This window comes from Mastigoproctus giganteus, chromosome 7 (assembly GCF_048544385.1).
Source record: "Mastigoproctus giganteus isolate SK-2022 chromosome 7, ASM4854438v1, whole genome shotgun sequence".
In the NCBI taxonomy this organism is placed as follows: domain Eukaryota; kingdom Metazoa; phylum Arthropoda; class Arachnida; order Uropygi; family Thelyphonidae; genus Mastigoproctus; species Mastigoproctus giganteus.
Window position 1 is genome coordinate 140222001 of NC_143581.1, and position 23632 is coordinate 140245632.

General features: G+C 37.9%; 1 protein-coding gene across 1 annotated transcript in view; it reads right to left on the reverse strand.

The window, feature by feature from the left end:
• Positions 1-1048: 1048 nt before the first annotated feature.
• LOC150083228 (MORN repeat-containing protein 4 homolog) overlaps positions 1049-23632 on the reverse strand; it is a 50572-nt gene continuing 27988 nt past the window's right edge. Inside the window, exon 4 of the mRNA XM_090377124.1 lies at positions 1049-1238. Coding sequence (XP_090233250.1) covers positions 1090-1238 — 149 coding nt within the window. The 3' untranslated portion in view covers positions 1049-1089. The remainder of the gene's footprint in view (positions 1239-23632) is intronic.

Sequence of the window (23632 nt, forward strand, 5' to 3'; positions counted from 1 at the left end):
GCAAGTGAGCTTCTTGTACCAGTAGTTGTGGACGTCATCTATTCCTGGAGTTTGCCAGTTGTGATAGTCCTCGATTATCTGTTTTACCACTTCTTCCTGAATCCCCCACTCTCTCACCCTTGGTTTTCTTGCGTTCTAGTTCTAGCCAGTGGGCTCAGCTGTTGTGTGTTACTTCCCTGCTCCCTATGTTGCCCCAGAACTCCTCAATCGTCTTCTGCTCAGGTGGTCCGTTTCCATCTTCTCCTAGACTCCTGTAGAATCCTTTTTGTTCCATTTAAATACAGTGGTAAACTTTCCATATATACACACTATTGAAACAAATTTTGTAATTGATTTATTTTTTAAATTAATTTAATTACATATCTTTGTATGTGCACTTATTTCTGTAGTTGTTAGTTTTAATTATATGTATTTTTATTTTTACTATTTGTTTTTTCCCCACTTCTGACTGTGGATTATTTCTGGAGGGTTGAAATTTAACTATAAGAAAAAAGTAAAGGAGCCAATAGTTCAAAAAATAGTACAGAAAGGATGCTAACCTGGTGAATACCAATTGATTGCAAAAAGAGACCATTGGTAGAAGTGATTGAAAAAAATAAAATAAAGAAAGAAAGAAACGCTCAAACAATTCCTTTTAAACCTCAAATCTGTCCCAAACAGACGTGTAACACTTTAATGTGTAAAGTTACTTTTGATATAGATGTAACTTGGTTTGCTGAATTTCCTTTTGTTCCCTCTCCCCTCCTTTTTTGGCAATCTTCTCTCACCCTTTCCTCCTTAGTTTGAATGCTCATGCCTAGCCCTTGTTTTTTCTCATTATGTTTTAATTTATTCTGTCATTTGGTTTACTTTAGCATAAATACTATTAAACAGAAGAATCTGATATACTACATAAGTGCAATAAATTTATAAATTTGCAATTCCATTAAAATAAATTAAAAATCAATAGAATCCAGTTAAACACTTTCATCTTCATTATTTAACAAAACACAAATAAGATTCACAATTTAAAATTTTTCATCTTTAAATGACAATTAGGATCGTCTGCAATATCTGAAAACTGACTCTCATATGGTGACTTTGATGAATTTACTGGCACTGTGCCCGTGCAATTAAAGATATTTTCTGAGCTCTGCAAATGACATTGGTGCAACAATGTTTCCGAACAAAACGGCAATCCTGAAAAAGCCCCTCTTCACGTGGAAAGCCATGTGATCCGTCGGCATAAGTTATAAGTCCTGGAAAAAAGATTTTTAAAAGTGAACCCTTTTCTGTGCATAAATTAATATACTGTATCAGGAGAGATCAATCATTTGGACATGCACTGGCAAGCCAACTGCTAATTATGCCCCGGCAAAATTTAAAATTTTCTGTATCAATAAAAAATATTTGCTGTGTAACAAAATAAAAGTCACAAACCAGCTCAGCAGTAAAAATAATAAAACAACTCTTTCACAAAACTTATAAAATAATGGCAGTGGTAACACTGGTGATGAACACAGTAATGATGAAGAGTCTGAATTAACACTGAAAAATAAACACAATAATGCCAATAAGTCCAAATTAAAGCTGACTACACAGTAGAGCAAAGGCTTGCAAAGAGTGTCCATTATGCTGCTGCATATTGCACAAATATAGTTTGTTCTCAGATGTATATGTTTTATTTACATGCTATAAATATTTGTTAACATTATCAGTAAATCAAGTAACCTGTGAACAAAGTTTTTCTGAATTAAAATTTATTAAAAATACTTTGATCCACTATGGCATCACCACATACAGAGGATTTCGTGTTAATGTTTGGAAAGCACCAGATATCTATAAGAATATCAATGAAGAAAAAATTCATTCACATATCTGAGCAAAATGATGTGTAAAGAAAATTCCTAAATACCTGTGGACATAAATTATTACAAATATAATTTTTTCCAACTAATATTATTTTTTAAATTTGTTTAATAAAATATATATATTTGCAATATAACAAAAAAGTAAACTTCAGCCATTATCAACCCACAGCAAGATGGGAAGCCTCCTCAACAATTCATGTTGAGGGAAATGGACCATAATCTGCCACGCTGGTCCAGTGCAGGTTGGCAGATCAACCATATTTAGCAGTCAGGGTCTTGAATCCCGGTCTACTCAAGGAGAGTGTGCTACTGCACTCCTGCTCCTGACCATTCAGCTATGGAGTATGAGCTGATTAATAAAAAAAAAAAAAAAAAATCCGGACCAAAATCCCTCCTCGATCTGCTCTCTAATAATGAATGGGTTTTTTTTTTTTTTTTTTGTTAGTTGTTAGCGCATCAACTTCTGTGGCCATAATGCTCCCAAGGTTTTTGCACTACTCTGATCCAAGCCCAAGGCAGGATTCGAACCCGCGAATTTTGGGTTGCCAGGCAGGCACTTTACAAACCCAGCTAGCCCAGTCAGCCCAATAATGAATGTACAGAAATGATTCCACTAATTACAAAAACTTATAACAAAATAACATAACACAAAAATATGAAATTTGGTATAAAGTATTTCCTACTGTTTAATTAATGATTTTACTCGGATAAGTGAAACCACATTAAAATTTGCTTGAAAATGTTTTTATTAATCACAACCAGATATGTATATGATGTTTTTGCCATGAATCAAAAGTAATTGTGGATCTTGTGATTAAAAAAAAAAAAAACTTAAATCAATTAGTAGTGTTAGCACTTATCTTAGAACTTAACTGACAAGTTGCATGGCTAAGTGGAAAGATTAGCATTAGCAATAAATTCAAGGAACAACTAGAGAAATTATTGGAGGGAGTGGATAACTGATGTGGGATTTTTTTTTTTTTTTGGTTGATTCTTTAAAAACTTGCTTCATTGCATCATATGACATTAATAATAATAATAATAATGATAATAATAATAATAATAATAATAATAATAATAATAAAATCAAAAATAGTAAAATAGTTCAAGTGGGAGTGAATGGAGTTTATTTAAAAGCAGAATCTTTTTGTTGTAATTAAATTCAAGGAACAACTAGAGAAATTATTAGAGGGAGTGGATTAGTGATGTGGGATTTTTTTTTTTTTTGGTTGATTCTTTAAAAACTTGCTTAATTGCATCATATGACATTAATAATAATAATAATAATAATAATAATAATAATAAAATCAAAAATAGTAAAATAGTTCAAGTGGGAGTGAATGGAGTTTATTTAAAAGCAGAATCTTTTTGTTGTAATTAGCTTTAATTAAGAAGATTAGAAATTTTTAAATGTTTTCTTAGCATTAGCATAGGCATATAATACAGGCTGGCCTCGATTAACGCGATTAATTCGTCCTGCGAGCGCATTGCGCAAAATGGAAACACGTTAATCGAATATAATAATCAATAGGAAAAATTATAATTGGTCCTTGACCTTCTGGAATGTCCATAAAGAATTTTAAAAATACCTTTTAAATAACTTTTTAACTGTATACAATGTAAAAGATAATGCAAATAATTATGGAATTAAATGTTTATTGCATAAAACAGCAGTTCCCAAACTGTGCGCCACGGAATATTTTAAATTTTCGAGGGAAACACAGCGATACTCAACATCTGTCGGACACCGTGCGAACTACTAGCTCGAAGTAGTTCACAGTTTCAGCATTTCTTATTAAGTTGTTTGGACCTAACTACTAAATGGAACTGTTAGGTATTTCTTTTGGTCTGGGTGCGCCTTGAAAAAATTACTGAGACACTAAGGGCACCGTGAACCGAGAAAGTTTGGGAACCATTGACATAAAATACACAATGAAGAAATGACTGTTGCGGAAATATTTGAACAGTGTTGACTTTCTCTTTTCATCAATAAATTTCCGATAGCCAACAACAATCTTCTCTGGGCCCTGGCGAAATAAATATCACAGAGAACTTCAAACCTTTTGTTTGAGGTTCTATGTGACACGAAAGATTTCATCTAATTCTTTTACTGTTATCTCCTTCGCGGTAACGTTTTCATCTGGTTCATTTAAAAATCTGAATTTTTATGCAAGTGTGCATTCACTTTATTAGCAGGAGACAAACAAGTAACATGTCTTCTTCCGATGGTTGATGGAACACACCGAGGTGGGCAGCAGGCAAACTTTTGTTTATTGACCGTACGACTCGCGATAAGCTTAACGCGCGATTCAAATCTTTTTCAACTATCACATAAAAAAAAAAAAAAAAAATTGCGTTAACTGGAAATTTGCATCGTGTAAAGTGAAAAGTGGTATAATTTTTCAAATAGCATTAACTGAAAATCACATTAATCGAACTCGCGTTATGCGAGGCCTGGCTGTACAAGAAAGAAAGTTTATATAATATCAGTGGGGAAAAAAAAAAAAATCTCTTCCCATTTCACCTATCCATCACTCCAAATGCTTGTCCAGTTCTGCCTTGAACTTATTTAAGTTTTTGACCTCCACCATGTCAGATGGAAGTTTGTTCCAACTATCAACCACCCGCTGGCTAAAGGCACATTTATTCTATAATTGTCTTTCCTCAATTTGAATTTATGTCCAATCAGGTGAGTAATCTGAGCAAGAGGAAGAATCACATCAGCATTGAGCTTGCTCAAAACCATTCAAGGCCTTATACACATGAATTAGATCACCTTGGCGGTGCTTAGTCTCCAGATGCTGCAATTTCCAGAACTCAAGTCTCTCTTGGTAACAGCAACCCTTTAAGGTTTAGGCCTAAACGGATGTCAGATTAACTAATGAGACTAGTCTGTAATCAAGTCATAAAGGAGACTAGGCAAGTGAAGGAAGATTACTAGAAATCTTTGGCAAAGGATGCTAAGAAAAATAGCAAGGACCTTTTTACTTATATAAACTCTAGAAGGAAGGGGATGAATGAGATTGGTCCAATTGATATCGATGGCTCAACTGTTGATGATCCTGCTCAGATAGCTGACAAACTGAATGAGTATTTTGCATCTACATTCACGCATGAGGAATTCTTTAGGGATGTGAAGGATAGAAGCTTATTAAACTCTAACAGGGACTTTAATGATTTTGGAATAATTGAGAGCAAAGTGGAGGAGAAATTGTTGAAGTTAAACATAAGAAATGCACCTGGTGTGAATGGGATCTATCTGGTTATATTAAAGGAGGCAGCAAAGGAAATAAGCAAACCCTTAGCCATAATTATGAGAGCATCCTTGGACTCAGGAGAAGTCCCCATGGACTGGAGATGTGCAAATGTATTCCCAATTCACAGAGGGAGGATCAAAAGATGATACAAGTAATTACAGACCTGTTAGTTTAACTTCCATTCCAGGGAAAATAATGGAGTCACTGGTTAAAGAAGCACTGCAGGATCATCTAGACAAGACTGCAGTAATAATTCAGACACATCTGTGTTTGTTAAGGGAAAGTCTTGTCTAACAAATTTGATTGCATACTATGAAGTGGTTACAAAGGAACTGGATGCAAAAAATAATTTTGATATCAAAGACTTGGATTTCAGGAAAGCTTTTGATACTGTTGCACATGGAAGATTACTATACAAATTGGAGCGATTTGGTATTAAGGGCAAGTTGCCACAATGGATAAAAGGATGGTTAAGTGGGAGATGACAGAGAGTGGTAATCAATGGACACTGCTCTTTGTGGACTAATTATTATTAGTGGAGTCCCCCAGATTCAGTGTTGGGCCCGCTGTTCTTTTGTATATTTATTGGTATTAGTATTAGTAATGGCCGCATGGTGCAAGAAAGCCTATGGCTTATGCTGCACCAGCCAAAAAAAAAAAAAAAAAAAAAAAAAATCCGAACAAAACAATGATAAAAAAAATAATAATAAATAAATAAATAATAATAATTAATTAAAAAAAGGAAATTAAACCTATCATCCTATGCACTTCCCTCACCCGAAAGTACTATCCAGATGACTTTTGAATTTCCCCAAACTATCAGCCTCTACGACCCATGAAGGCAACTTATTCCAGTAATTGATAACTCGCTGGCTAAAATAAAACTTCCTGAAGTCCAATCTAAACATTTCCCCCTGTAACTTGAATTTATGTCCCCTAGTTCTAGCATCATTTATAATCTTGAAAATTTCATCCTCATTCATTTTACTGATGCCTCTCAGAGCCTTAAACACCTCAATCAAATCTCCTCTAAGGTGTCTAGTTTCCAAACTCTGCAACCCACATATTCGAAGTCTTTCCTCATATGGACGCCCTTTTGCCGATCTCTCCAGGCGAGTTACCCGTCTTTGCACTCTTTCAAGAAGCTCGATGTCTTTCTTTAGGTGCGGTCTCCATACTTGAACACAGTATTCCAAGTATGGTCTAACATCAGCCTTATATAATGGGATTATCACGTCCCTATCTCTACTTGCAATGTTATTGATAAATATACAATATCAATGATATTGATGAATATATATGCAGATGTACAAAGGTTGGCAGATTTGTTAATGACAGTAATGGCAGTGTGCTACTGCAGCAGGATCTAGAATAGTTTAGCAGATATGCTCAAAAGTGGCAACTGAAGTTTAACATTGACAAATGCAAAAGTACTGCATATGGGTAGAAGCAACCCCAGAGAAATGTACCAGCTGTGTGGTAGAAAATGATAAAGACCTGGGAGTAATTGTATAGTCAGATATGAAGGTTTCTGAGCAATGCAGACAGGCTTGCCAGAGCAGGTCATGGGGTATTATCAATGATATACAGGAATTTTACTAGTAGGGAAAAGGAGGTGATTATCCCTTTGTATAAGGCAATGGTTAGGATATGCCTTGAGTACTGCATACAGGTCTGGAGGCCTCATTTTAGGAAGGATGTAGAGTTGCTTGAGAAAGTACAGAGAAGGGCAACAAGATTGGTGAGTGGAACGAAGGTACCCCCTTAACAAGAAAGGCTTAAGTTCTGCAAATTGCAGCGGCTGGAGACTAGGCACCTGCTAGGTGATCTGATTAAGGTGTATAAGGCCTTGAATGGGTGGAGCATGCTGAATCCTGATGGAATTCTGCCGCTTGCTCATAATACGAACCTGAGTGGGCATAAATTCAAATTGAGGAAAGACGGTTGTTGAATAGATATGTGGAAATTTGCCTTTAGCCAGCAGGTAGTTGATTGCTGGAAGAAACGTCTATCTGTCACTGTGGAAGTTGATAGCTTAAATAAATTCAAGGAGAAACTGAACAAACTTTTAGAGTGTAAATTTTTTTTTTTTTGGCTGATGCTACATAAGCTGATACCAGTGGCGTAGCTACCATGTAGGCAGGCAAGGCAATTGCCTCCGGGCCAAAGCCCTTTAGAGGCCCAACGTCTTTAGCTGTCTCGTCTTTTTGCAATTTTCATTAATTAAGTAGGGGCCGAAACATGTTCTTTGCCTCCAGGCCCGAAAAAGGTAGCTACGCTACTGGCTCATATGCTTTCTTTCTTGCATCACATGCCTCTACTACTACTACTAGTACTACTACCTTACAGGTGCCTAGTCTCCAGATGCTGCAATTTGCAAAACTTAAGTCTTTCTTGGTAACAGCAGCACTTTATTCCACTCACCAATCTCATTGCCCTTCTCTGTACTCATTCCAGCTCTACATCCTTCCTAAAATGAGACCTCCAGATCTGTATGCAGTACTCAAGGTGTAGCTTGATCACTGCCTTATACAAGGGGACAATCACTTCCTTATCCCTGCTAGCAAAATTTCTGTATATCATTGATAAGACACCATGAGCCACTCTTGTATCCTGTCTGCACTATAGGCTCTCAGTTTTTTTCTTTAATACCACTTACCCTTTCAAATTAAGAAAGGTTGTCGTCATGAGGTAAACTAAGCTATACACACTGAAGAAAATTTAATCTTGAACAGGTTTAACTGCATGGGGCGCAGTGTATATATATCCTTAAATTATAAAGTAGCCTTACTTCAAACACTGCCTAATTTCTATCAACCATAAAAGAAAATTTTATTATCTAATTTCTATCAACAATAAAAGAAAACAACTTTGATAAACTATGACAAAACTTTGTCAAATGTGGATGGCAAAGAAGCCCCACCCTGCAAATTTGCCAGAGTTTCATGAGCATATATAGCTCACATTGTACAGTCTACTTCAGATAGACTGGTGTGCGACCTTGAGTAGGGATGATGCTATTTCATGGTCATAGGTATAAAATGTTATTTATATGAGGTGCCCAATTATTATTTTAACATGAAAGAAATATAAAACTAATCCCACAGATAAAATAATATTTTTTATTGGGTACAAAATTATGTCCAACAGCAGATTAAAAACTACCAATGCACAAATATTCAAATAACACTGAAATGGTCACGTGCAAAAAATGATCTTTTAACTCTTAAGAAATTAAAAAGAGACAGCCAATTTCACTGGCATCAATGTGAATTATGCTAACATGCCAAAAGTCAGGGGACAATTGTAGTTATAAAATAAACATCTATTTCTTTATCAAAATCAATAGCATCTTAATTCACATTTGGGTGTCATTACTACTTCATTGTGCTGGGATGTTGTTGAGCGTGGCCTTTTTTTATCTCAAAAATACAAGGCACTCAGCTTGAACCTCTTGTTTCGCACTACAAAAAATGCTGCACCACACATACATTTATATGAATTTTTTAAAATTTCCTTTTCCGAAAAATTCCTGTGCCTCCTTTAACCTTAAAATCAAATAAAACATGTTTGTAAAAAAAAAAAAAGTGTGGGAAGGTGCTTAGTATAGCCAAGTCTGATTTCCCTTGATACATGCATATGTCACAGAACTTGAGTGTTCTTTAGAAAGATGTATTTTCATTAAATGTGTAGTGCTCTTTTTCTTAATAAACAAAGACAAACTTCTCTAAACAAATAAAGGGAGTACATTTCAGTATGTAACATTTACAAGATTTAGCATACAAGCAAATTAAATACAAAGCATATAATGCTGGTGATGAGCATAATGGAATGATTAATAATTGATTATTTCAATAATCGAATATGGAATTTTCATTATATATACATAATCGATGTGTGTGTGTGTGTGTGTGTGTGTGTGTGTGTGTGTGTGTGTGTGTGTGTGTGTGTGTGTGTGTGTGTGTGTGTGTGTGTGTGTGTGTGTGTGTGGTCATCATTTCATCATTCATGATGTCAGTTGATGTCAATGATGTCATGTGTTGTCAGCTGATATCAATGCTGTAATCACCAAATTTCCATAAAATTGATTATTAAATTGCCATAATTGATTATTTCAATACATTCTTCTAAAAGAAACCTTATATTTTATTGCATTTGGTGGCCACCTCAAATGCTAAAGGTAATCCAATATTTGCATTTAAATAAAAAACATTCTTGATCCTTCAAGCATCACAGCCTGGATAAATAGTTACAAAAGAAAGGCATTAACAGTCTTCTTCATTAAAACTCTTTTAGAAGCTACTGTTCTTTTTGTTTGATTCTGATCTGTTTTGACAGTTCTTTTAGATCGAAAAATTAGCAACAACCTCTCCTATCTATGAATACTTCCATAAATGACTGATAACTAGCTTCCATTATGAAAATATATAGTTTTTCAGAGAATTAACTGCCTCTGGCGTAATTCAAATGTTGTCTGATGGCGAAAAGTAACAGAAATTTACTTCACTGTATTACAATTTCATTCACAAATAGATGATAAATAATTTACAAGTCTAGAAGATATTCATATCTAAACAGTGATTATTTGTTTCTTATGTTAACACCGGTGTAGATATATAAGCATACTGAAAAATCATACGAAATAATTCTGCATGATTCTCTCTTTTTTTTTTTATCAACAATAAAGTGTGACATTAAATTCTTATTCCGAAAAAAAAAAAAACTCTCTCTTTCTCTCTAAAAACCAACTCTACCTCTAATGGTATATAACTTGCACTATTAAACACATGAAACATGGAAGCAAATTCAGTTTCAGTACAACATTTAAATGCAACAGGTAAAGTTTAATAATAAAGCATCACAAGTAAGTTTAATAATAAAGCATCACAAGTAAGTTTAATAATAGAGCATCACAAGTAAGTTTAATTATAAAGCATCACAAGTAAGTTTAATAATAAATAATCACAAGTAAGTTTAATAATAAAGCATTGCAAGTAAGTTTAATAATGCAGCATGTGCTTTTAACATTTGATTAATAGCAAAACTGATAAAGACACAGAGAGTATATTTCAGAATTAACAATAATGCTAATAAATCTGAGGAGGGGATGGAAGGAGAGAGATCACAAAAAAGCATGAAAATTATACAGTTTCAATTCAATTCAATTCACTGTTCTACAGCGAAACACATTTTTTTGTTTATATTTTCAGGTATGCTATAAGCCAACTTCTGTTTTTTGCCTTTAAAATCAGTACTCAATTAGTCACACTCATGAGCCAAAGCATTATAATCACCTCAGTCTCCATGAGTGGACACATCCCACAGCACCTAGGAGTGATGTCACCCATTGGCACGGTATATATAGTGACAGCACAGTAGTGCCTCTCACTTTGCCAGTAATGAAGATCATGCAATGGGAAATAATCTGTCGTGCTGGGGCAGCATCTTGGGAACTGCAGGCACTGTTGGCCACGTAGTGAGTTCAAGTGAGCCTGGGACTAGTCTGAAGAGGGACACACAAACCACCGTGCTCGGATGGGGAGACCACCACTATTGAGGTGGTGGTCTTCAATTAACAGCAGATTATAACCAGGGCACACAAAGAAATGGTTGCATGAGCATATGCCATCCAGTGGATGCTCATGCAGATAGGCTCACAAAGTAGGCGATCTGTTTGCGTCCATATTTGATGCTGCCAACTCTGACCAATTATAACTTTATAAAAATATAAATGAAATAATATTACAAATAAAATAAAATAAATAAGTAAAATCGACTGTAAAGTATAGAATAAAATTGTTAAACCCGTACTACTATAAAACTGAATAAAATTACAAATAAAATAAAATAAATAAGTAAAATTGACTGTAAAGTATAGATTAAAATCGTTAAACCTGTACTACTATAAAACTGAAGCTTTCGGCAGCATCTGCTGCCTTCCTCAATATAAGTAGTGCTGCATCAACAATTCATTATAAAGCACTATGCCTTCCCAGGAACCAGGATGTACTATGGTACCTGCGCATACTCTGTTTCCCATATGTTGGCACTGGAAGTGGCATGGGGCTGTATGACCTTAAAACATTCATCCCTATCCAGGATAATGGTCTCAAACATTACATTAATCCTACAACCCTTATCCCTATTCAAGCTAAGATCACCGAAGGAACAAATTCTTAGGCTCTCCAGCCACCTTCCGGTTCCAGAAACCCTCTACCTTATCTGTAATTACAGCTCCTTCAGCTGGCATACCATGCCCAGTTTCCCAGGCATGTTCCGCCACGGCCGACCCCAAGACATTAGCCAACCTAAGTGCCCTACTATGCTCCCCCAGTCTATCTTGTAATCTGCACTTAATCTCACCTGTGTAACATCCCCTACAATCTGGGCACTGAATTTTATAGACAACTCCACTGTTGTCAACTCCCACAACAGGGTCTTTAACAGCAGCCATCACCATGTGCAGCTTCCGCCCCAGAAGCTGCACACAACGTAATTGGTGCAACTGTAAAATGTGGGCTATTGGCTGCAACACACCCAGATAGTAGGGAATGTATGTGATGGAGCAAGGTACTCCCTCCGAGTACCATGTCCACAACAATCTTCAATCACATTCTGGGGGTATCCACATCTCATAAGGTCGGCCGTGACTCGCTTGATTTCTTCCTCCCTATCCTCCAAGGAAGAGCAGTGCAACCAAGAGCCCTGCTCATTAAAGCCCTAACCACACTCTTCTTATGAGTATACTGGGCCCGACACATCTCCTTCCTAAACACTCTTGTTTTTAATTGTCGGCCTACCCTGTAAACCACATTCAAAAATGGCAGGCACCCCCCCCCCCCCCGCTCGCCCTCGGAGGTAAACTTTATAAAGGGGGAGCCACTATTAAGCCAATTGAGAACCTCTGGCCCACGTCCCCCTATATAGCAAACTTATCATCCTCATACCTCTTCCATGCCCGCAGGGGTAGACTGGGGGAGCATAGTAGGGCACTTAGGTTGGCTAATTTCTCGGGGTCGGCCATGGCGGAACATGCCTGGGAAACCGGGGGTATGACAGCTGAAGGAGCTGTAATTACAGATAAGGTAGAGGGTTTCTGGAACCGGAAGTGGCTGGAGAGCCTAAGAATTTGTTCCTTGGGTGATCTTAGCTTGAATAAGGATAACGGTTGTAGGATTAATGTAATGTTTGAGACCGTTATCCTGGATAGGGATGAATGTTTTAAGGTCGTACAGCCCCCATTCCACTTCCGGTGCTAACATATGGGAAACGGAGTATGTGCAGGTACCATAGTACATCCCTGGGTCTGCTGGGAAGGCTTAGTGCTTTATAATGAATTGTTGATGCAGCACTACATATGTTGAGGAAGGCAGATGCTGCCTTCCTAAGCATAAGTAGAACTTCCTCAACATAAGCTGCCTTCCTCAATATAAAACTGAAGCTTTCGGCAGATTCTGCTGAAAGCTTCAGTTTTACAGTAGTATGGGCTTAACGATTTTAATCTATACTTTACAGTCGATTTTACATATTTATTTTATTTTATTCGTAATTTTATTTCATTTATATTTTTATAAAGTTATAATTGTTCTGAGTTGGCGGCATCAAATATGGATAGATTTCCTGACCACAGAGGCCTTTTTAGTGATCTGTTTCGTGTGCCTATGTTCGTCTTCCATTGACACCTATGTCAGCAGCAGGCACAAGAGCACCATTCCTAGACACTGGACAATTGGAAAAGAGTCATCTGGTCTGATGAATCAAGGTTCCAGCTCCATTATGCTGATGGATAAATGCATATTCAATTGCAAGAAGGTGTACAGCTGCCACTAGACTGCATGGTAACATGAAAACAGGCTGGTGGCAGTGGTATGATGGTTTGGGGTATGCTTTCGTAGACATCACTGGGTCCCCCTCATTCTCATTGAACACACCCTCTCCACCAGATCCTACCTCAGCACTGTTCTGAACCACGTTTTGTCTATTATCTATATGGCCATGGACTCTTTCAACAAGACCCCATGTCACAAGCCCAGAATTGTGAAGGAATGGTTCTAGGATCATATAAATATATTTTTTAATGAAAATCCCAAGCATGAAAGGTATTAGAAAATATAATATTTAGTATTGTGCATGGGTCAAAGGTTGAGAAGATGAAAGAAGATACTTCTTGATACTGGAGTTTAATTTCTGTACATTGCAATTTTCAGGATATACGTATGAAGGGAGATTGTTCGAGAAAACGGAAGTTGAAGGAATAAATGAGGAAGAAGAAAAGTTGGTTCTGTAAGTTTGAAGTTGAGCAGTAAAAGGATGCTGACTGGTTACAGCATGTGTTCGACCTGGTTTGGAAGAGAGGGAAAGAAATGTAGAAGCCAATTCAGAACTTTTCTACAGATACTTCTTCATGCAAGTAGCTATAGAAAAGGCATGCTGCAGAAACAGAACATGTGAGACAGAGAGACTTTAGCATTAGCATTAGCATTAGTAGAGGCGTTTGATGCAAGAAAGCAAGCTTATGCAGCATCAGCCAAAAAAAAATAAATAAATAAATAAATAAATAAAAAATAACCACTTCCACTTCACCCCTCTGTTCGTTCGAAATACCTGTCCAGCTGAGCCTTAAACTTATTTAGGCTATCAACTTCCACGACAAGGGGTGGAAGTCTGTTCCACCAACCAACCACCCGCTGGCTAAAGGCAAATTTCCTCACGTCTATCCTACATCTGTCTTTCCTCAATTTGAATTTATGCCCTCTCAGGTGATTATTCTGAGCAAGAGGAAGAATCCCATCAGCACTGAGCATGCTCAAACCATTCAAGGCTTTATACACCTCTATCAGATCACCTCGCTGGTGCCTAGTCTCCAGACACTGTAATTTGCAAAACGTAAGCCTTTCTTCGTAAGAGCACCCCTTTGTTCCATTCACCAATCTTGCTGCCCTTCTCTGTACTCGTTCCAGCACCTCTACATCCTTCTTGAAATGAGGCCTCCAGACCTGTATACAGTACTCTAGGTGTGGCCTGACCATTGCCTTATACAAGGGAATAATCACCCCTGCTAGAAAATTTCCTATATATCATCGACAATACACCATCATAAATTTTATTTTCCCCAGGCTCGAACCCATGTCATCGTTACTGGCAGTCTGGTGCTTATCCCCACGGCTACCCTTTTTTGTCAGAGATGGGTCATTAATTAAACTAACTGCCCTCTCTTGCATGTAGTCTAGAAGCCTGGGAGAGGTTTTGGGGGCACTGCAACAAAACATGCCCATAAAAGTCGATCCCCTTTTTCTTCATTTTTCGCATTTCACACAGTAGTGTATTACAGCAAAATCTTCAAAAAGAACTACCACTATGTACTTTTATTTAAATTATTTCTGCTCTTTCTTTTTAAAATTTACATTGTGACACTGTATAGCACCCAATCAAGTAAAAAACTGCACAATATAATATTATACTGCACAATAAACTGTAAAGTGGTAAGTTCTCCCTTATGTAGGTTGTGAAATCAAAACCTACAGGCACAGATGTGGCTCATAGTGATGCTATATCTATATGTACATGGGAAAATGATTATAATTGAGCCATTCCTTTTTGTCTGTTAAGCACTGTACTGAAAATTGGTTATTCATGATTCTACACTTTGACCAGTGGACCTAGTCTGTATGACCAAAAACATCTCCTGAACACAACAGTTTCTCTTCCAGAGTGGGTTTTTTCAACTTCACAGTTGGAACAACACATTCAGGTGGTAAATGCATATCCACGAGTGGAAAGATTGTATGGCATGACTTGTCACTCCGCAAGACTGATTTCCATTGAATCTATAATTTCACCCTGAAACCTGGTGAGTATATTCAGTTTTATTATCAAAAGCTTGTGGGCTAGCTCTTCTGTGAAAGTTCGTAGAATTCATCTCTCTCTCTCTCTCTGTGCTATAAGGAACAGTCACAGGTTTTCCTGTGGCTGCTGAAATTCTCTAGAGTATGATGGGGAGATGAGGTAACCCCTCATCATTTACACTCTCAAAATGAGTGCACTCCAGTCAGAATTTTGAAACCCTAGACTTCCTTCTTTTCATCATGTTGAAAATTTTTGATTTTGGAATGCTTAATTTCTGAACAACAACATGGACACACATTTCACTTACTTACCACCAACTACTGCGCATCTCTGAATCTCTATTAGCACTTACCTCCTCTTCATTCAGTAAGTTTTAAATTAATTCTGGTATACCACTGATAACCTTTATAGATCATGATATTTGAAATGAACATGTTAAGCACCAGAGCAATTCAGGTTATGAGGCAACAGTATGTTGTGTCTGTAAATTGCATATATTCTGTGGTTGATTGGCTGTTTACTGAATGAAACACCTAAATTTCCAGGAGAAAAAAACCATGCAACCCAAGCCTGAGTCCGGTTAACTCAAACACAGGAAATTAGCCCATAAAAATTTGCGTTATTGAGAAGATTTGAACCTGGGAATTTTCTGCTCAGTATGGGGAGGATGTTGATTATATCCACTGTGCCACTCGCAAAGGTCGAATATTTGAACATTTCTTTATCAAAAACAATATCTTGCGATCAGAAGAAAAATATTCTCACCTAGAAATAAATGTATTTGAGTTAGGGATTTGGTGTTATGTATATATTACTACTATGTGTCATAAGCTAATGTATATTTTTTTGTTTTTCTAGATCCATCAGTTACTGAACTCTACCCCCAGGGGCTCACATCTGATGAGTATGGGCTTGGCACACCCAGAGTCCTGAGCTGGATATCATCATCCTTCTCTCTAGGCTTCCTTGCACTATGTGGCTAGTAATAATAATAATAATAATAATAATAGAGCCATGAATATGAGAGGTGATATGCTAGAGAAGGTTGAGGTCTGATCTGGTATAAAATTTCCTTTGCTAGGCAAAGAAGCAAAACAAATCCTTGAGGAGAGAATGCTGCATATGGGTAAGATTGCTCATCATATGAGACTGAAAAAACTTGGAAAAGACAGACAGTTCGGGTGGGGCAAAGCAATGCATATGATGATCCAAGAGAAGAAAGACTCATCTCAGCCACAGATCCTGGCATTGTGGCTAAAGTGAAACAGCTAGTTCTCAAAGATAGTTGTGTACTTTAATTAGTATAAATTTAACAGCAAATGATGTGAGCATTAGCCATGGATCTTTTTTGCACGTGGCAGCCTGATGGGTTCTGAGATTGTTGACACCGCCTCAAAAGCTCCAAGAAAAGAGTGTACCATACAATTGTTGAAGCTTTGTAGAGAGAATGTTGTTTTTTTTTTTTTTACCAACTTATGACAAGGGAGGAATGCTAAGTACAGTCAGTCCTCATATAACATGTGTTTACATTACACGAATTCGATCATACGCGATTTATAAATACGGGAACGATATCGTATATAACACAAACCGAATTTGCTTATGCACGATTTGCCTTTGTGGTTACAAGAAATGGCAGTAGAACGCGGAATCACCCCAACTGAACAAAACACAATAGCAATGAAGAGAAGATTCTGAAAATGTATTTATGTTTTTTATATCAGTGAAGGGGAACCACATTTCACCATAATAACGTAAAAACCAACACAATTCCAGCTATCAGTATTATAGCAAATGCAATTAGATAGAGTTTACTACCCATTTATAACAGATTCCACTAGCAGAAACACAACTGGAAATTGTTTTTATTGTTTTATGGTAGTAACCCCCAGAAATGTGCTTTAGTGAAATGTGAGCTAGTGAGGTGTTAATAATGTGTCTCTGCCTTTACGGTGTTGTTTATTCAGTTGCTACAAGCACGCAGCTTTGTTTATGTGTATTAAGCGTGCCTCCTCATTTTGTAATTGTGCTTTATTCCCTAAAAATGAGTAAAATACTTAAAAGTTGTGAAAAGGAAGCATCCTGGTGAAGACACTACGGATTCAGAGAGAAAAAGAAAAGCAATATCGATAGACAGAGGTGGACTGGGTCAAAAATTATTACCCAGGAAAATTTGTAGTGGCCTCATACTAGTGGTTATGGCCAAAATCACATTGGCCTCTGGCCCACCGGGGGGTTTCCCCGGTAAGGCTTATGGCCAGTCCGCCTCTGTCGATAGAGAAAAAAATATGAAATTGTGAAACACTGTGAGCGAAATGAAAGACCATATGATATTGCAAGTGCTACAGGCCTAAATGAGGCTACGCCAGGAATTAGAAAGAATGCAGAAAAAATAAAAACAACTTTCATAGCAGGAAAAACTCAAAGTGTAACAAAATCCAGATCAAGACAAAAAGAAGTGGAAGAGATGGAACACCTGTTTGGATAGAAGATCAAACAAAGAACAAGTTTACTTGCAATAGAAGCAAAACCATTAGCAATATTTTATTACGTAATAGTCGTAATAAAATACTTACATATTTTATTACGATTATTTATTGTTTGGTAATGTTTTGGTTACAAATGTGTGTTCAATCTTGGGTGGTCGGCACCTAACCCTATTTTTCCCATAGGGCCTGTTATTTATAGTGCATGAGGATCTCTGGAACACAACTATCGTGCTATACGAGGACTGACTGTATGTTACTATGACCCAGAAACAAATCAGATGAACAAACAATGGAAACATTCACCTTCACCACCTCCAAAAAAGGTATAACTGTCTGCTAACAAGATCAGGTTGTCTTCTGGGACTCTAAAGGTATCATTCTTACAGATGATCTCTCAAAAGGCAACAGAATCAGTGGGCAGTAATAGTAGCAGTAGTGCTACAGAAACCTACTGGAAAGTTATGAGAGGTTATCAAATTTAAGAGATGTAGAAAGCTATCCACCTCCTGGCCAACAATGTTCCTGCTTGCAATGCTGGTCTCACAGTGGACTTTGCAATCAGTGTGGCATTGAAACTTGCAATACTCACATTATTCTCCCTATTTCAGACTGCTTCCCCTTCCCTAAAATGAAGAAACCATTACGAAATCACAAATTTCACACTGACGAGCAGGTAATTAACAAGTTAGGAGTCAAATTATTACATGAAAATAATAATAAATAATAATAATAACAAGGACAATGGTGACCAAGAGCCACCAACACCACATGAAGTCAGCAGTGGAGAGACTTAAAACATCTAGGGAAGAGGGAGGAAGGGACCTGATAGACCTTATCAAGCAAAAGAAAACAGCAATAGCTAACCTGAAGATTACTTCCAGAAACATGCAGCAGCACTCTACCAGGCCATAAGGAATATAGACAAGTGGCATACCCCACTCAACCTAAGCAAGGAGTCCCCTCTAGCCCAGATGGCATAAACCAAACTAGAACGATGGGCAAGGAAGATATTCCATGGCAGCCACTATAATGACCTCCATCAAGTTCACACATAGATAAAATTGCTTCCAACACATGGCTCACAAACGGGACACTCTTCCCCAAGATGAAGGATTCGTGCTCACCATCGAAGACCAGGTAATCAACACCAGAAACTATGGAAAATATATCGCCAAGGAGCCCTGAGTGTCAGATGACACATGTCGACGATGCCACCTAGCCTCAGAAATGAGCCAGCACATCACTGCAGGATCACCCAGACTGAGTACACCCGTAGGCACAACCAGGTAACCAGGATAATATATCAGAAGTTAGCAAGGAAATACCAGCTGATCAAAGAAAGTGTACTGTACTATACGAACCCCAGGCAGTACTAGAGACTCCAACCTATACTAGGACCAGGCCATAATAACAGATAAGACAATCCCATATAACAGACAGGACATAACCCTTGTGGACAAGAAGGAAAACGCTACCTATCTGCTTGACATAGCAGTGCCCAACACTGGCAACCTCCAGAAAACCCATGAGGAAAAAAATAGGAAGTACATGAATCTAAGACAGAAGATCAGAGAGATGTGGCTATGCAATAAGTAATTACCATCCAGACCATCATGTCAACCACTAGTATGGTGCCAAAGACCCTACATAACAAATTATGGTCTCCCAATTAACACCTACAAGGAACTCCAGAAAGTTGCAATCATTAGCATTAGCATTAGTAGAGGCATTTGATGCAAGAAAGCAAGCTTATGCAGCATCAGCCAAAAAAAAAAAAAAAAAAAAAACCCACTTCCACTTCACCCCTCTGTTCGTTCAAAATACCTGTCCAGCTGAGCCTTAAACTTATTTAGGCTATCAACCTCCACCACAAGGGATGGAAGTCTGTTCCACCAACCAACCACCCGCTGGCTAAAGGCAAATTTACACACGTCTATCCTACATCTGTCTTTCCTCAATTTGAATTTATACCCTCTCAGGTGATTATTCTGAGCTAGAGGAAGAATCCCATCAGCATTGAGCATGCTTAAACCATTCAAGGCTTTATATACCTCTATCAGATCACCTCGCTGGTGCCTAGTCTCCAGACACTGTAATTTGCAAAACTTAAGCCTTTCTTCGTAAGAGCACCCCTTTGTTCCATTCACTAATCTTGTTGCCCTTCTCTGTACTCGTTCCAGCAGCTCTACATCCTTCTTGAAATGAGGCCTCCAGACCTGTATACAGTACTCTAGGTGTGGCCTGACCATTGCCTTATACAAGGGAATAATCACCTCCTTATCCCTGCTGGAAAAATTCCTGTATATCATTGACAATACTCCATGAGCTACTCTTGCAGCCCGTCTGCACTCCTCAGAGAACTTCATATCTGCCTGCACAACCACCCCCAAGTCCCTTTCATTCTCTACCACTGTCAGTGTAGATACGTTGCTGTCAGAGTTGATACGTTGCTCTGGGGTTGCTGTTTCCCATGTGTAGTACTTTACATTTGTCAATGTTAAACTTCATTTGCCACCTCTCAGCCCATCTGCTCAACCTTTCCAGATCCTGTTGCAGCAGCATAGTGTCAGTAGTGTCCTTGACAACCCTGCCAACCTTTGTATCGTCTGCAAACTTGGACATTAATCCCGATATACCATCATCAATATCATTATTAAATACAGAAAACAATAATGGACCCAACACTGAGCCCTGAGGGACTCCACTAATAACATTAGTCCACGATGAGCAGTGTCCATTGATTACCACTCTCTGTCTTCTCCCCCTCAACCACCCCTTTATCCATAGCAGCAATTTGCCTCCAATGTCACACTGCTCCAATTTGTGTAGCAGTCTTCCATGTGCAACAGTATCAAAAGCCTTTCTAAGATCCAAGTATATAATATCAAAGCTATTCCCTGCATCCAGTTCTTTTGTGACTGCATCATAGTATCCAATCAAATTGGTCAGGCAAGACTTCCCCTTAACAAAACCATGCTGTGTCCGAGCTATAACTGAAGTCTTGTCTAAATGATCCTGCAGTGCTTCTTTAACCAGTGCCTCCATTAATTTACCTGGAACAGAAGTTAAGCTCACAGGTACATAATTACTTGTGTCAGCCTTTGATCCTCCTTTGTGAATTGGGGTCACATTTGCACATTTCCAGTCTATGGGTACCTCCCCTGAGTCCAAGAAAGCTCTCATAATTATGGCTAATGGTTTGCTTACTTCCTTTAATATAACTGGATAGATCCCATCCACCCCGGGTGCCTTTCTTGTGTTTATCTTCAACAATTTCTCCTCCACTTTACTCCCAGTTATTTCAAGATTCTGTAGCTTACTGCTAGAGTTGAATACACCTCTGGCATTCCCCTTGCTGAATAACTCCTCATGTGTGAATGTCGATGCAAAATATTCATTCAGTTTGTTAGCTACCTGAGCAGGATCGTCAACAGTTGACCCATCAATATCAAGTGGACCAATCTGATTCATCCCCTTCCTTCTAGAGTTTACATAAGTAAAGAACTCTTTGCTGTTTTTCTTTGCATCCCTTGCCAAGGATTTCTCGTAATCTGCCTTCGCCTGCCTAACCTCCTTTGTAACTTGGTTGCATATCAACTTGTATCTATCATAGGCTTCTGTGTCGTGTGTTAATTTGTAAGTATCCCATGCATTTTTCTTCTCTGCCATATGCCTCATTAATTCATCTGACATCCATTTTGGCCTAAACCTTGAACAATATTTCTTAATTGGTATGTAAAGCCTAGTAGCTTCCAAGATAAGTTCTTTGAATGCTTCCCAATTTGAATTTGCTGTTGGTAACATCATCAGTTGGTCCCACTGTATAGAATTTAAATACTGTCTCAGTCCATCGTAGTCACCTTTACGGAAGCAATAACCCTTCCCTTTACCCCTAATGGTAGTTACCTCTTTGAGTAAATCCCACTTCAGCACACTGTGATCACTGCCACCTAGTGGTTCATTTATCTGCAGATTCTTAATGCATGAAGAATCACTGCTGATAATCAAATCAAGAGTATTACTCCCTCTAGTTGCCTCCCGAACATGCTGATGTAGAAAACAATCATCCAATAAATCCACAAAAGCCCTGCTAGTGTGTGAGTATCCAGCCCCCAAATTCCAGTCAATATCTGGGAAATTAAAATCTCCCATTATAAGACACTCTGATTTACTGGCCCACTCTATTTCCCTGTACAGTTCCTTATTATACTCATCAGAGTCATTAGGCCTATAGCACACTCCTACTCTCAATTTTGATCTCCCAATGTTTATGTCACACCAAACTGATTCCACACTGCACTGTCCAGCGATGTCGACTGGCTTCACTTCCTTGGTTTTTATGTGTTTCTTAACTAATAGCATAACACCTCCCCCCTTCCTATCCTGTCTATCCTTTCTGTAGATGTTGTACTCCCCAAATTGCAGTTCCGCATCCCTTATATCTGTGTGACACCACGTCTCTGATATCCCAACAATATCTGCCTTTGATGTTTTGAGCAATACCTCAAATTCATCAAATTTATTTACTAAACTCTTAGCATTGGTGTACACACAAGTATACCTGCACCTGTTTCTATTCTTAGCTACCCTAACACAACCCATGTGTTTACTTGTACCACAATGGCTCCCAGCAGTCTCTGAAATACCATGCATCTTGTTTTTCAGGCTTCTGCTCATTCTAATAGAAGCAGTGCAAGAATCTCTTTCACCTCTGCCAGTGGCTACTGTCAATCTATTGGTCTTTGTCTCCCCCCAAGCTAGCAGTTTTCCGACCCACCTAACACTGCCTCGATAGCATCAGCAAATATTCTTGCACCCTTTCTATTTAAGTGTATCCCATCCCTGTAGAAGCAATCTCTCCTGTTAACAAGTACAGTCCAGGCTGAAAAAAATTCTACCCCTTGAGCCTTGCACAATCTTTCCAGGGCCGAATTGATCGACAAGGCTCTCATCGAATGACCGACAAGGCAATCCTGAACATCTGTAGGATAGTCAGAGAGTTCCTTGACCAACAGTAACACCACATAACAACCACTCTGTGTACTTGATAGCAATACCCTTCACAAGGTGGAACCCCCAATCAGGGAGAAATAATATAAGAGCAACAATGATAATACAATAATAATAATTGCCAGATTTCTATTGGTTACATTTCATTGAAATTTGTATTTACGAGACAAATCATTTTATTAGGCCCATACATAAAATTTCATAAAAATCTGTCTACTGGAAGTTGTTGTTGTTTGTTATTTGGTTTTTAGGAGCATTAGCAACTAAGGCCATATTGCTCTGACTGGAAGTTGAGATGTTATGTGCAGTCGGATGGACATGGTGAAGACAACAGGCATATTATGCATATATGCTAACACACCTAATAAAGCAGAAGCTTGATTTTATGTTCAGCAGCCCATACTTCTCCTTCAACCCATGCACGGTACTAAGTACTATAGGTTTTGACACCTTTCATGTTTGGGGTTTTCATAATAAAAAAAAAAAAAAAAAAAAAGAAAGAAAGAGTTTACCCACAGATAAGGAAAATGTATAGCTCTAGAAGGCAGCTACATATATGGGGACGAAACTGCCAGTCAACTTTCACTTTCCAAACTCAAGTATTTCTAGATGAAAGTTGACTGGCAGTTGATGCCCCTCATAGCACATTAAATTATAGGTAAATATTATGGCAAACAGATAAATTTTCATCATATTCTAAATTCCAATCGTGTATACTATTATTGTATTTCAACCATACAACAACCAACAATGGTTGATTGGTGTACGGTTTGAGGTGCATTGGCATTTATTCGGTACCATATATAATTCACTCATGCACCTCTCTTCACACCATCTGCCAAGCTCTCCTGTGCTACGACAAAACTAGTTTGCTACTTATGGGGGGTAAAGTCTCACCATACACACGCATCTTTAAACAAGAGTGCATCGATGCATCTCCACAGAGAAGGCAAAAGCATGAGTGCCAATCGTGTATATTATTGTAAATTTAACCTTATATGATGCAGCATGTAAATATAGTTAATACTGCATTATATATATTATAAGGATTCATAATAAAATTTTACATTTTTTAATTTTTACTTTTTATTCATTGTGTACATAATTAATTATTTAATTCTGATGTGACCCCCTGGGCTTTGGCCATGAAGGGGCAGTAGCAACTCTCTCTCTCTCTCTC